This window comes from Ruditapes philippinarum, unplaced genomic scaffold (assembly GCF_026571515.1).
Source record: "Ruditapes philippinarum isolate M1 unplaced genomic scaffold, ASM2657151v2 ctg407_1_1_1_1, whole genome shotgun sequence".
NCBI classification, from domain to species: Eukaryota; Metazoa; Mollusca; class Bivalvia; order Venerida; family Veneridae; genus Ruditapes; species Ruditapes philippinarum.
In genome coordinates, this window is record NW_026857632.1 from 101,589 (window position 1) to 115,145 (window position 13,557).

Genomic DNA, 13,557 nt, shown 5'->3' on the forward strand with positions numbered 1-13,557 from the left:
AATTATATAGTGCTCTCATTTTGATTTGCTAAGTGGTTAAGGGTTCTGTTTTTCAACCTATATGAAACAAGAATTGAAAAAATAGTTAAAAGTAAGATGATACAAAATATTTGCTATATGCCTTAGAGTTCTTGATTTCCATACACTCTTAATAAAAGGTCACTTAAACTATAAATATAGAAATCCTAATTGTCTTTTAATAAAATTCCTATAGAATCTGGTATTCAATTTTCATAATTTAGATTGTAATTCTTAGCTTTATAACATGATCTAAATGATTAATCTTTTCATTTTACAGAGGTTTGGGAAATCAACACCAAGGAATGAAACAAAAGATAGTTCTAGGACTGAAAAATTAAGAACAAAGTCAGCTAAATTAAGCTATAGAAGTTTGAAATCTGCTACCTCTGCTGGGGGGAAACATTCAAACAAAGAAAACGTGACAACACCTCGACAGCAAGACTTTAAACAGTTTATGTCCGAGACAAGGGATGATGTGTCATCCATGCATGGTGTAGGTGACAGCATGAACCCTCCTAGTGAACCTGCGTCAAGTCGGTTGTCAGTTTTTGGCAATGATTTTCTCACTAATCGTTTTATGATGGATTTACCATCCAGTAAACTAAGTTGGCATTTGGATACACCAATGGGGAAGTCTGGGACAGATATGGCTAACTCCCCTACAGAATGGGATGGTCCTGATATAGAGGTAGGTCATTCTTAATTATACTTTTCCATTAGTGAAAGGAGCATAATTCCTTATTTGAACCTGCTGTAACCAAAAGTGATAAGCCTTTGCCACCAGTAAATAGCCAGGCCAGTTTGCACATCTATACTGTTAGTAGCTTAATTTTTATATTTTCATAGTAAAATCACTTGGCTGACCCATAATGACGGTTTAGCCGTTATGTTGGGTGTGAAAATCATAGTTAAACTAAGTTGGATTTGGATACAACAATGGAAGCAGGGCGATTGTATCCCACTCGTGGCATGTTGTTGTAGAGTGAAATTCATAATTTACTTTTCATAGTAAAGAATAATTACTTATTTAACTTGTAACAAGTATAGCCTTTCCCAAATTAGTTTCATTATACTGTTACTAGTTAATTTTTTCTTTTAAGGATAAAATCACTTTAACATGGATGGGCTGCACCCATTTGAAAGAAAAGGCAATTAGAAACACAAATAGTAGTTAATTAAAAACAAAAATTCTACAAATGAAGCAATTGATAGTTCATGACCACTTAAGTATCGAACATTTCTTGTTCATCATTTTTAGCTTGACTTTTCAAAGAATGGTGGGCTATCCTACTCACCTCGGTGTCAGCGTTTGCTTCAGCATAACAACTTCATCTTATCAAACACTTGAGACATTTACTTGTTGCTTCACTCTCTAACAGGAGGTTATTATCCAATGCCAATGACTCTAGTATAGATTTAAACAGAATTTTGGCTCTTTGTGAGCTGGTTGAAGTTTTGCATTTAACATTAATTTTCAAAACTACTTTAGATATTGACTTAAAATTTAATACACATCTTCAGACCATAACTTGAGGTCACTATTCAAGGTCAGTAACTGTGACTTGGATTTTGACTGAATTATTGCCCTTTGTGAAGTTTGAGAATTCTTAGTTAAAGTTTTGCATGCAACATCCATCTTTTTATTGAAGGTATTTACTTAAAAAATAATACATGTCTTGGTGACCCTATTAATTGGACGCCTGTTTAAGGCCCGTTATTGGTGTTGTGGTGATGAAAAATATGTTAATAATAGGTGTTTCTAAAAATAGAAGAAGGCCTTGATCCCACTTGGCACCATTGTTGTGATGTTGAAAATTCAAAGGTACTTGTTTCTATAAATAAATTTAATTACTTATTAACTAACATTTACCTTTTATTGTTCTTAGTTTGCTCAGGAGTATTCTTTAATGGGATAAAATCTAATTGTCAGGATGACATCACCCTTTGAATGCAAAGAGAAATAAAACACAAATGTAGAATAAATTTAAATCAACTAAATTTTTAATGAACTATGTTTTTATTTACACTAAACTAAAAGTTACTTAAAACTAAACAAGTTGACAATAAGTACTGTAATATAAACTGTTTGTTATTAACCAAAAATATGATAATCAAAATAAACTAGTGAATAAAAGATATAAACCAATAACTGTTATAAATGAAAATATGACAAATAACCTTAATGATTCTGTGCTGTTAAACTAATAAATCTGAATAGTAGCAAGCCCTGTTTTAATCTATACCGGTATGAACAAAGATAAAGATCTAATAATTCAAGATGGCTGCCACTTTAAACAAAGATAAGATATTAATTAATCTTAATTTACTCTCTAAAAACTAATTACCGGTACCAAAATTACTTACAAATTTATTAAAAATGTTTCAGTGAATTTAGATAATCTCTAAGGTTGATTTAAATACCAAAGTGCCTTAATAAATTAAATAACTAATTAATTAACCTTAGAGAGCTTTAAGGGATGTTACTTTTCCAAAAATTAGCAGCAGAATCTCAAAAGTGCCTGAGATGCTTGTATATTTGGACTTCTGCATCCCAGAGGGAGCTAGTATCTACTTACAGGTGGCACTGTATGGAACAATTTATCTGATTGGTCTGCAAACAGCTAACCAGAATTTACTTAACAAATGCAGTTAGGCTTATCAGTACTTTACGTAACTACTCTAAAAATAGGTTATGATTCATGGAAAATTTTGCAACGTCATCAATTGAACATGATTATAAAAATAATAAAGTTTTGCAAAATATTTGTAACAATAAAACTAGTAGCTAATATCAACTAAACATATTTACAAACATATATAAATAATGCAAATGCTAAATTAACAATATGTATCTCACTAAGTTTAAAGGCCAGTGTAATTGAAAGTTATTTAGAACCATTCTCTATATAGTGTATATAAAGAGTCTTAGGCTATGCTAAGTTGCTGTTAAAGAGTGTATCAATAAGTTCTACAAACTATAATCAACATTAAACTAATGAATGATAAGAATGAAATGTCTATAAAACAATATATGTCATGTTTAATATGATTAAACTTTAAAATTCACTTAAATCTAAGTTAAAGTTTTAACCCTTAATATTTCTTGAAAAATATTCCTTAAGATTATACCGTAAAATTCCTATTATACGCCCCCGGGGGCTAAACATTTTCCAAAATGGGGGCAATTATTACAACACGTTTTTTCCTAAATCCAAAAATCATTGAAAATACATTTAGTGTTAACAAGTGTTGGTAATAACATTAAAATGTGTTAAGATTTAAAGTTCATGTGATACATATTTTCTGTTCACTATGAAATAAATGGATTCTGAAAGATTTGAATAAAATTACAGATTTATTAGAGTTCACCACTGATGAGCAGATTTTTTTCCATATCAAAAAGCCTGGGGGGGGGGGCTTTTATTAGGGGAGGGGCGTTTATTAGGAATTTTACGGTACATGTTATACTTCTTGAGTAATATTATACAATATTATTTAATGATTATATAACCTGTTGTAGTTGGAATCCAACATTACAACACTGGCATGGATTTTGACCGAATTATGGCCTTTTATAAACTTGATTTCTTTAGTTAAGTTTTAGTATGTGCACAACAGTAATATTTAATAAAAAATCTGAGGTATACACTTGAAACTTCATACATATTTTCAGAAAAATAATTAGTTTATAGTGAATTTGTTGTTTGGTTTGGCTATGTAGGAAGATAGAAGTTTATAGACACACTTTTGAATTCTTTGAATAAAATATGGCTTTTTTGAAAAAACATATTCTTTTGTCAATATCCAAGATGTCATAAATTGGAACAAAATGTTCCCCTTTGTTCCTACATAATTCAGACTCTTGTTTTACTATCATGCACTGAGAATAGTCAAGCATGCTGTCCTACTGACAGCTCTTGTTTGAACAGTGTTATGTGTTCCTCTGTGTTAATGCAATTTTGATAGAAATAATATTATCCAGTCATTCTCAAATTTTTTCAATAAAGCTATACCAAATAAAATGTCATACTTTTGCTTTATTTATTTAACTAAAGATGTACAAATAAACAAACTACTAAGATATAGGTTATTATGAGTTATTAAAACAAAGACGATCATCAAACATTATGTATATGATATACAATATATCACATGATGTGGTTTAAAGTGAATCAACATTTAGACATGTATTGAAATGTTTATTTACAATCATGATACAGTACATTAAATAGAATTTCTTTGATATATATATAGTATATTATATACCATTGTATTGAATGGCTAAATGTTGTGTGTCTGGTCTGATACCTAAACATGAAACATGATATAATTCCAATCATAAAAGAGTTTATACATTTATAATGAATGTGTATTGGTTAAATGTAATTTAAACATAGTTATAGATTGTTTTACTTAATAACACATGGTAAGTCAGTAGCAAAACAAGAGCTAAATATTTCTTTTGCATGTTTGTACTCACAGTTCATAATGTTATTATTTCATGTTTTAATTGTCTTTCTTCATTGAAATGACTTGCATTTTTTCTGAAAATTCCATACCAACATACAATTTTTGTGTTCTGCTGTCAAACACTGCACTCCTTGGGTTAGTAATTCCTTCACCTACACTGGTATTTACATGTATCTGGCTCAAATTTTCAGAGAGCTGATATATATGACTGGAATACATGCTTGACCCTAAAACATACACTGACCCATCTTCATCTGCTGTAATTCCTACAGGCTTTCTCAGGTCTTTGTCTTTGTAGATGGCCTTCACTTTACCTTCCAAGGTCAGACTGGTTACTGTGTGATATCCATTATCTGAAGCATAAATTGTGAACCCATCTGGACTGAGTGTTAGGTACCAGGGCTTTCTAAATAGTGTGTTCCCAAATTGATCAGTTTTGAAACATTTCATGACCTGCCCAGTCTTGTCTAGGATTTGTATCATACTTTCTGGCTTGTCGAATGAGACAAAGATTTGTCCATTGCTGTAAGCTATACCCCTGCATGAACCATTTACTGATATCTCTTTCTCCTTATTGATTGACCCACACTGATCAATTATCAAGAACATGATTTTATTGTCATTAGGGAGTGTTACAGCAACCTTATCATTCTCGATCTTTGAAACATCCCATGGTTTTGATGGCATAGCAAAAGTTGTTTGGATTGAACTTTTGTTTGTTTCTATAATTTTTACAACTTCATTTCTTATATCAGTCAGAAGTATCTTATCTTCAGGTAGAAAACAAAGTCCAGAAATTGTTCCTGCAACTTTATCAGAATCAGCTTTTACTCCTATCTCTTCTCTAAGGACCTCAGTTTTCTTTATAGATGAATCAACAAGCTGTAGTTTTCCTAACTGTTTCATTTTCTCCTTTATCTCATTTATATCCTCAGAGGCTTCAAATTTATAGTTAACTACATGATTGTTTACATCTAACTTTATCATATTTTCTTGTAAAGTTTCAAATTTACTTTTTGCCTTCATCATTGCAATGAATAAATCACACATTTGTTCAGCTTTCTCTTTTGAATCGAGGTCAGAGATCACTGACTGAAGGTCACTATATAACAAATCTTGTCTGAGTACAACACTTTTCAGCAATTCAGAATTGGTAAGGTCCATTGAATCTAATTCTGTATCGATTTGCATTTCAAATGCATCAAGCATGGCAGTCATCTCATTTCTATGTCTTTTTATTTCCGACTTAGCTCTATTGCTATAATATGCTTTCTTTAGAACATTAGTTTCATATTTAGCTTTGTTTTGTTCTAACTGCCAAGTAAACTCTCTTAGTCTGTCATTAACTTCCTTATAGTCTTCAGTATCTTTAAGTCCAGTTACAATGTCGGGTATATGATGTAAACTGGAACATTTGTTGTGCTGGGTTGTCATACATATTGAACAGCCAATCTGGTCACATGACTTACAGAAGTACTCTACAATCCTGTTTTTATGCTTTAAGCATTTCTCATTGCAAACATCTTTGATATCCTTCTTACCTTTCGAAATAGCATCTTCTTCTGGTAAAACTCTGCGATTTGCCTTATAACCCAACTTGCTATCCTGTAGAACATGGCCTTGAAGCACTTTCAGTTTTCTGTGAAAATCACAACATTTTGAGCACAGATATTGCTGACAGTCCACACAAAATTTGTGTGCTTTTGCTTGTTTCTTATCTAATGGACAAACATCACACATAATACTGCTGACCACATCAGAGCCTGATGATAAAGATTGGTCAACAAAAGGATTTATACCAAATATAACAGACTCATTTATATCACTACCACATTCAGTATCTCTATTAAGACTGGAATGAGTTTCCTTAATTGATGTGCTAAAATCACTTGCACATTCTAAGTCTGTTTTACCTCTTGAAAAAGATTCCTTTCCAGATACACTAAAGTCACTAGAGCATTCCAGGTCTGTTTTTATACTAGATAAAGGTTCCTTTATAGAATTACTATAATCGCTGGCATATTCCAAATCTTTTTCAACACTTGAATCAGCCTCTGTCATGGATACACTCATGTCACTTGAACATTCCAGATCCTTGTCAATTTTTGTAGAATATCCTGTGACAAAATCTTTTGGTTGTTTAGACATTTTTTTTCTATATCCTGTTATATTTCTGTTCTAAACTAGTTAAGTTGTATTTTCTTTCTAATATATGTGTGTGTAGTCATTGGAGCTTGCACAATCAGTGATATCGATAGCCTAGTGTACACAATGTATAATATTTTACCAGGTTTATATTAGACACTTAGGTTTAACGGTAAAAACCAGATAAATTGATTGAAATTCTTTGAAATTTTATATACCTTGCCAGTGCCTTGTGTGAGCTTTTATATTTTTTGATTGACTAGACAATTATCTATAATTTTAACAGTTGAAAAATACTTATGAATAGAGAACAGTTAAACTAACGGTAACTGCAGTTATAAAGAGTAAACTTACTGAAACAGCCTTGATAAACAGTATACAAACTCTGACACCCATTAAAAACATTACTCTAACTTTAACACCTCCATTTTCAAACACCTATTGGTATCAGTTCACTAACTCCAGGGTTTTTTATGCCCCCACAATGTGGGAGCATATAGCATTGCACTTGTCCGTCCGTCCGTCAGTCAGTCAGTCCGTCCGTCCGTCTGTCAGTCCGTCCGTCTGTCAGTCCGTCCGTACGTCCCGAAATCTTGTGAACGCAACTCCTCTTAAACCGGATGACAGATTTTGCTTAAACTTACAGGGATGAACAACCTTAATGTGTAGATGGTAGTAAAGGAAGGAATTTTCGCTGCGACCAAATTTAACAGAATTATGGCCCTTTGTTGATTTTTTCACTAGATACTATGTAGAAATTTTGTGAACGCAACTCCTCTTAAACCGGATGGCAGATTTTGCTGAAACTTACAGGGATGAACAACCTTAATGTGTAGATGGTAGTAAAGGAAGGAATTTTTGCTGCGACCAAATTTAACAGAATTATGGCCCTTTGTTGATTTTTTCACTATATACTATGTAGAAATTTTGTGAACGCAACTCCTCTTAAACTGGATGGCAGATTTTGCTTAAACTTACAGGGATGAACAACCTTAAGGTGTAGATGGTAGTAAAGGAAGGGATTTTTGCTGCGACCAAATTTAACAGAATTATAGCCCTTTGTTAATTTTTAGTTTTCAACTTGTGGCACATGTAGTCCAAAAAATATTTGACCTAGAGTCATAAGATTGACAGAACAGTGGCGTGTGGGGGCATCCGTGTCCTATGGACACATTTCTAGTTTCCCAGGATTTTGGGAACATGACCCATACCCATGGAATTTGGAATTTCAGAGATGTTGGGAAAAATTGCATGACTGAAATTTTGCAATGATTAAATAAATGCAAACAATCACTGTCTAGAAATCGGCATCTTCAAACATTTAAGCACTGTAACAGTGAAGAAGACCTTTATTTTCAAAGATTTTAGAGTTTTTTATTGATTATTTTTATTTTGTAACTTTCAATTGGGAATTTTTCCTGTGGATTTGGAAAATTATATACTATTTTCATTTGGGAATATGACCGAATATCGGCTATAAAACAAGCCAAAAAAAATTCCCTGGACACTTACATCCATTATAATTGTAAACTAACTTTAACACAAGGCTGAAGGGGTGTGGAAATCCTATGCCCAACTTGTCCAACTTTATGCCTGCGGAAAAGTAGATTTTTCCATAGAACTTGTCCGTGAACAAGTGAAAATCTGAGCAAGTAGGACAAACAAAATACTGTATTTTTATCTTTCCTTAATGGGGAACATTTATTCTAGTAAGTTAAGGAAAGAAATCTTAGTTAACTTAGTTAATACACTTTTTCATATCAATAATTTCACCCCATGGGAGAACTCTTGTAGGAACGCAAGCTCCTTGATACATGTAGGTCTTATGAGGCAACCTTTTCTCTTTTTTTTAACTAAATTTTATCATGCACATTTTAAGTTACAATTGTAAAGTTGTTTTGGTTCAAATGTTTACAATTGCACACATACATTTTGTTATTAGATCTTGCTTTCCTTTGCCATGTTATACCCCAGTAAGTGTCCCAACAGAAAAAAACTTTCACCTTAATGATAAAGAAAATTAATAAGCACCAAAGAGATGATAGTTCTGACAAGATCCATTGCCTTATAAGATTTGTAGATTGTTTCCACAAACCACAGAAATAAAGCCTGGTCTTTATGTATCATCTTACCATAAAAAGTAGTACCTCTCAATAAGTTTTGCCCATGCTAAGGTACAGACAAGTAACAAATTCTGCCCAACTTGTTTGTGGGCAAGTGGTAATTATTCATATTTCACACCCCTGTCTGACAGTTAACTCACTCAAACACAAATTAGAATTAACAATATCTCAGTGCAACTTTAGCAGAGGGTCTCTGTACAGTAAAGACCTCTTTGTAGCAAGGACTTCTTTACAAGAACAGTTCTTTGTTTTAATTCTTCCCAAAGTAAGATTTAAATAATCTTATATAAATCTCTTTTGAGCAACACCTCTTAGCAAATTGACATTTCATCTTTTACTTTGATGTGTATGCATGAATACATGTTTTAATTTATTACAAGAAATTGAGCACAGTTGCATTGTAGATCTCAAGCCAAGGTTCATGATCGACAGTTTATAGTATGATATTACTTTATATATCTTCAGAGAAGTGTTTATTTAAAATCCAAACCTATTTATACAAACAAAAGATTTTATTGACTTTTACTTATAGCGCTATTGAATGACTCTTTAATATAAATTAAGTGTGGAACTAAGATTTTTAAAGGGACTGATTTGTTATGTAGATCAAAAATTTAAATCTATACATATCAAATTTCCCTGCTTTTGAAAATTAATTTCAAGTGGGAAAATGTACAAGATATAAACAGAAATTGTGAAAGTTTGGTCATTACCCATGTCAGATAGGTTGAAAAGTATTGATCCTTGTGAAGGTAGGTGTAAACAAACTTATTAACATAATAGTGAATAAAATACATGGACTAATATACCCTGAAATGTTCAGAAGATATGGATAATTTTTTTTTAATGAAATATTATTTTATAACTTAAGGTATGTTTTTGTTTTATTATTTGCATTTACTTGAACTGTTAAAACTACTAAGGTTAAGACACAATAAATAAAAGTAAAGATAAAGTATATGACTGACCATTAAATAATGTCAGTAGTAAAATCAAAGAAATGCATTATAAAGGTCACGTGTTTATGACATGGAAGTCTCTTAAAGTGCATAAGAATACATACTGAATTGTAACAAATTGATAATGAAGTTGCTCGAAGATTACATAGTGAAATGTAACAAGTTATGAAGTTGTTCCAAAAATTGGTGTTCTATTGTAACAAATTATGAAGTTGTTCCAAGACTTGGTGATCTATATACATACTGCATTGTAACAAATAATGAAGTTGTTCCCTGAATTGGTGTTCTATATACAGATTGAATTGTAACAAATTATGAAGTTGTTCCAAGACTTGGTGTTCTATATACATACTGAATTGTAACAAATTTATAATTAAATTGTTCCTAGACTTGGTCTTGGTGTTCTATATACTTGCTGCAGTGTAACAAATAATGAAGTTGTTCAGAGACTTGGTTTTCTATATACATACTGACCATACACAATGCAATGTTAATCAAGAGTGAATTCAGGTTATTTAAAGGGTATAATGTTATCGTTAAAATTTACAATTTACAGCTATGTAAATCATTACATCAATTACATGTTGTCTGTAAATATCATTGTAGTCAATAAACAGAAAGTATAATAAAAGAGATGAAACTTGTATGTAAAAAAAAAAAGAAGACAATAAAAGGGATTTACATTATTATATGCTTATTTACCTCAAAGACATCATTTTATTTAGTTGTGCTGGACACTTATACAAGCCTATTCCACTCATCCCACAAATGTTATTTAAAATGGAAATAAGTTATACATCTTAAATTTAAAGAATTGTTTAACAACAAAAGGTGTACGAGTACTTTACCAGTATATAAAAAAGGGGCGCAAATTTACACATTTAATTGTTTTTGATTGGTCTGCCTGATGTATGCTGATTGTTCACTTGTGAAATTGTGTTCATTCAGTGTTTTCAGGTGTTTTTTTCCAATGTCGCTATTAACATGAAACAGTTATTATAGAAGGTTAAAACAATTAAAACCTGTCACTTTTGCTTACATCACTTTCCTCATGGAAAAAGTTGAATTTGTATATAGTCCCAAGTGTGGAACTTATCAGACTGCTTGGAAAAAGTGGTCAAAGCAGTTCTGTCGAAATTTGAGTTCAATATCTCAAAACATATATGAGCCGCGTCATGACAAAACCAACATAGCGCGTTTCCGCGCAGTCTGCGTTTCCGCGCAGTCTGATCAGGATCCATGCTGTTTCTTTCAGTTTCTCTACTTGTAATAGGGTTTGTAAGCGAACAGCATGGACCCTGATCAGACTGCGCAGATGCGCAGGCTGGTCTGGATCCATGCTGGTCGCAAACGCATTACGTTGGTTTTGTCATGGCGCCGCTCATATTATACATGTTCACTTAAGCTAGTTGAATCTCTGCTCTGGCATGTACATGGGTGGCTTTCTGCCATGATCTGGAAGATAAACTACCAAAAGCATGGCATTAGAAATGTCTTTTATTGTATAATTACAGTATTCAGATTTAAAGTTTAAAAATGTGACTTGGGTGAAAGATGTTCAATATATATAAGTGGAAATTATTCTTATTGCTTAATAAGCAATTGAATGATTCCTTGATGTAAAGTTTAAAATGTTTTGTTTTAAATATATAGACTGATTTTCTCAAATTTGTAGTTATTTTATTGAATATCGAGACAGGGTTTTAAAGCCCATTTAGAATGTATGTAATTAACAAAGCATGAGCTGATCATTCAATCTACCAATACTAGTATATAATAGACTTCTCATTGTATTTAATACACTCCGCTTATTAAACCAATTAATAATTATGAAATTCAACACCATTGTACAAGAATATGGATTTAATAGTTTGAATTGTTAAACAAACAAAGAAAAGTTTGATACGAAAAGTGCAGTGTTTTTATATATTCTCCCAAGTTTCTTATTTGAAATAATAATAAAGTTGTGAAAAGTTTGGTTAGAGAATTAGGAATGTTATACATAATGAAAGTGAATGGTAAATAAAGACGTGTCTTCTCACAATACCTATATTTACTTATATTCTTGGTTTTAGACACATTTGGATCATATTTCTACTATATTAACAACTATTGGACAAGGTAGTGTTATCTGTGTTTGATATATTTATCTTTAAAGATTTATGATCTTTCATAAATATAATACTTGTAAGTAGTAACTATTTAATACATTTTAGATACTTTTGTTTTTTTCTCCAAGAGTAGCAGTGTTTATTATGTCCTGTATTTTTTCCAAGAGGAGCATTGGTTATAATGTATTATATTTTTTCCAAGAGGAGCATTGGTTATAATGTATTATATTTTTTCCAAGAGGAGCATTGTTTCATATGTACCGCTACCATATTTTTTAAAAGAGGAGCATTGTTATTTATGTATAAATTTTGTAAAATTTGTTTATTTTGTACTATACTTTCCCGAAGAGGAGCATTGTTAATGATGCACTATATTTTTTTTACAAGAAAAGCATTGTTTATTTTGTAATACACATTTATTTTTCCAAGAGAGGAGAATTGTTTATAATGTACTATATTTTTTCCAAGAGTAGTATTGTTTATTATGTACTACATGTATATTTTTTCTAAGAAAGGAGAATCGTTTATAATGTACTATATTTTTTCCAAGAGTAGTATTGTTTATTATGTACTACTATATTTTTTCCAAGAGGAGAATTGTTTATTATGTACCAGTATATAAGCTTCTTTTAATTTGGTGTGTGTTCCTCTCAGATACTACTGTAACTTCAGATAGATTGACTGTGATATTTACATCTTTGAATGTTGTCCAGATTGTTTACAGGTGGTCAGTTGGTTCCATTGGCAGCTATATCCTTACATAATAAGAAATGGAAAGTTATCATAGATAGAAGATCCTATCAGTTGGTTACTGTATTATTTGTTTAGATTTCTTCTCTCATTGGCCAAAATATTTGTTAAGGTTAGGTTAAATAAAACAACAAAACCATGCTTTTTAATAAAAAAGAATTCATAAAACTCAAAATGTCATGATACTTAATTTATTATTTATAGGATATTTCATTGTAAATGATTTTTTGTTTGATGCATACATTTACAGTTTGAGTTTGTTTATCTTACAATTGATAGAATAATGCATCTGTACATCGAGTTCAGATACTTTAGCAGAATTGAAATCCCAAGAATCACTAATTGTGTCCTTCAGCATGGTGCTGGACATGATTTTCCTTGGGGTTTTGTAGATAACAATAATTATGTTTCATGGGATGGTTAATATCTGTAATGGCAAGGACATCTAAAATAATGAATTTTTCCAGGTTTAAAGTTAAAAAAAAAACATTTGTGAGACATCTTCTTATTAAAAGTCTGCTGGTTATTTATAAGAACACATCTTTATATAAAATATTAAAACTGTAAAAGATTTGATGAATAAAAATATTTCTGATTTTGTTGTAATTATTGCATTGAAGGTTCTCTTATATTAAGTGACATTATGCTTGTTTTGTCATTGTCAACTTATGCTGAATTGACTATACATTTCAAAAGATTTGACTGTTATAATTATGATTGACCAACAAATGATAATTGGAAAATGTTTAAGCTGCCAAAAAATATAAAAAACTGCCCTACTCTTTTTATAAATTGAACATTACAGGTAAATTCTGATATTTACAGAAATTTTCTTTGACCACTTTCAGGTAATTTATAGTTCATGTGAAGTAAATTATAAAATTGAAAGGAATCAATGCAAAATGTAAACTTGTTTTGAATTTCACCTGTTTACTGTGTAACTTACTGTATACCCTTGGATGGACATTATGTCCTTTT

General features: G+C 31.2%; 2 protein-coding genes across 5 annotated transcripts in view; one reads left to right on the forward strand and one right to left on the reverse strand.

Annotated features, from left to right (window-relative positions):
* The first annotated feature begins 304 nt into the window (after positions 1-304).
* The window catches only part of LOC132750419 (uncharacterized), a 75,784-nt gene continuing 62,531 nt past the window's right edge, over positions 305-13,557 (forward strand). The window contains exon 1 of one of the 4 annotated variants that reach the window (XM_060740396.1): positions 305-709. In XM_060740396.1, the coding sequence (XP_060596379.1) occupies positions 476-709 (234 nt within the window). In that variant the 5' untranslated portion in view covers positions 305-475. Of the gene's footprint in view, positions 710-9,610; positions 9,631-11,620; positions 11,840-13,557 lie in introns of those variants that run through there. The other 3 variants (XM_060740399.1, XM_060740397.1, XM_060740398.1) reach the window with 3 other exon arrangements.
* Positions 3,328-6,740, reverse strand: LOC132750421 (uncharacterized). The gene has a single exon (XM_060740401.1). The coding sequence runs from the start codon at positions 6,637-6,639 to the stop codon at positions 4,528-4,530; it is 2,112 nt and encodes a 703-aa protein (XP_060596384.1). The 5' UTR covers positions 6,640-6,740; the 3' UTR covers positions 3,328-4,527.

Bases quoted from the DNA above. Each gene is read 5' to 3' on its own strand.
- LOC132750421 (XM_060740401.1), bottom strand. From the start codon at position 6,639: ATGTCTAAACAACCAAAAGATTTTGTCACAGGATATTCTACAAAAATT.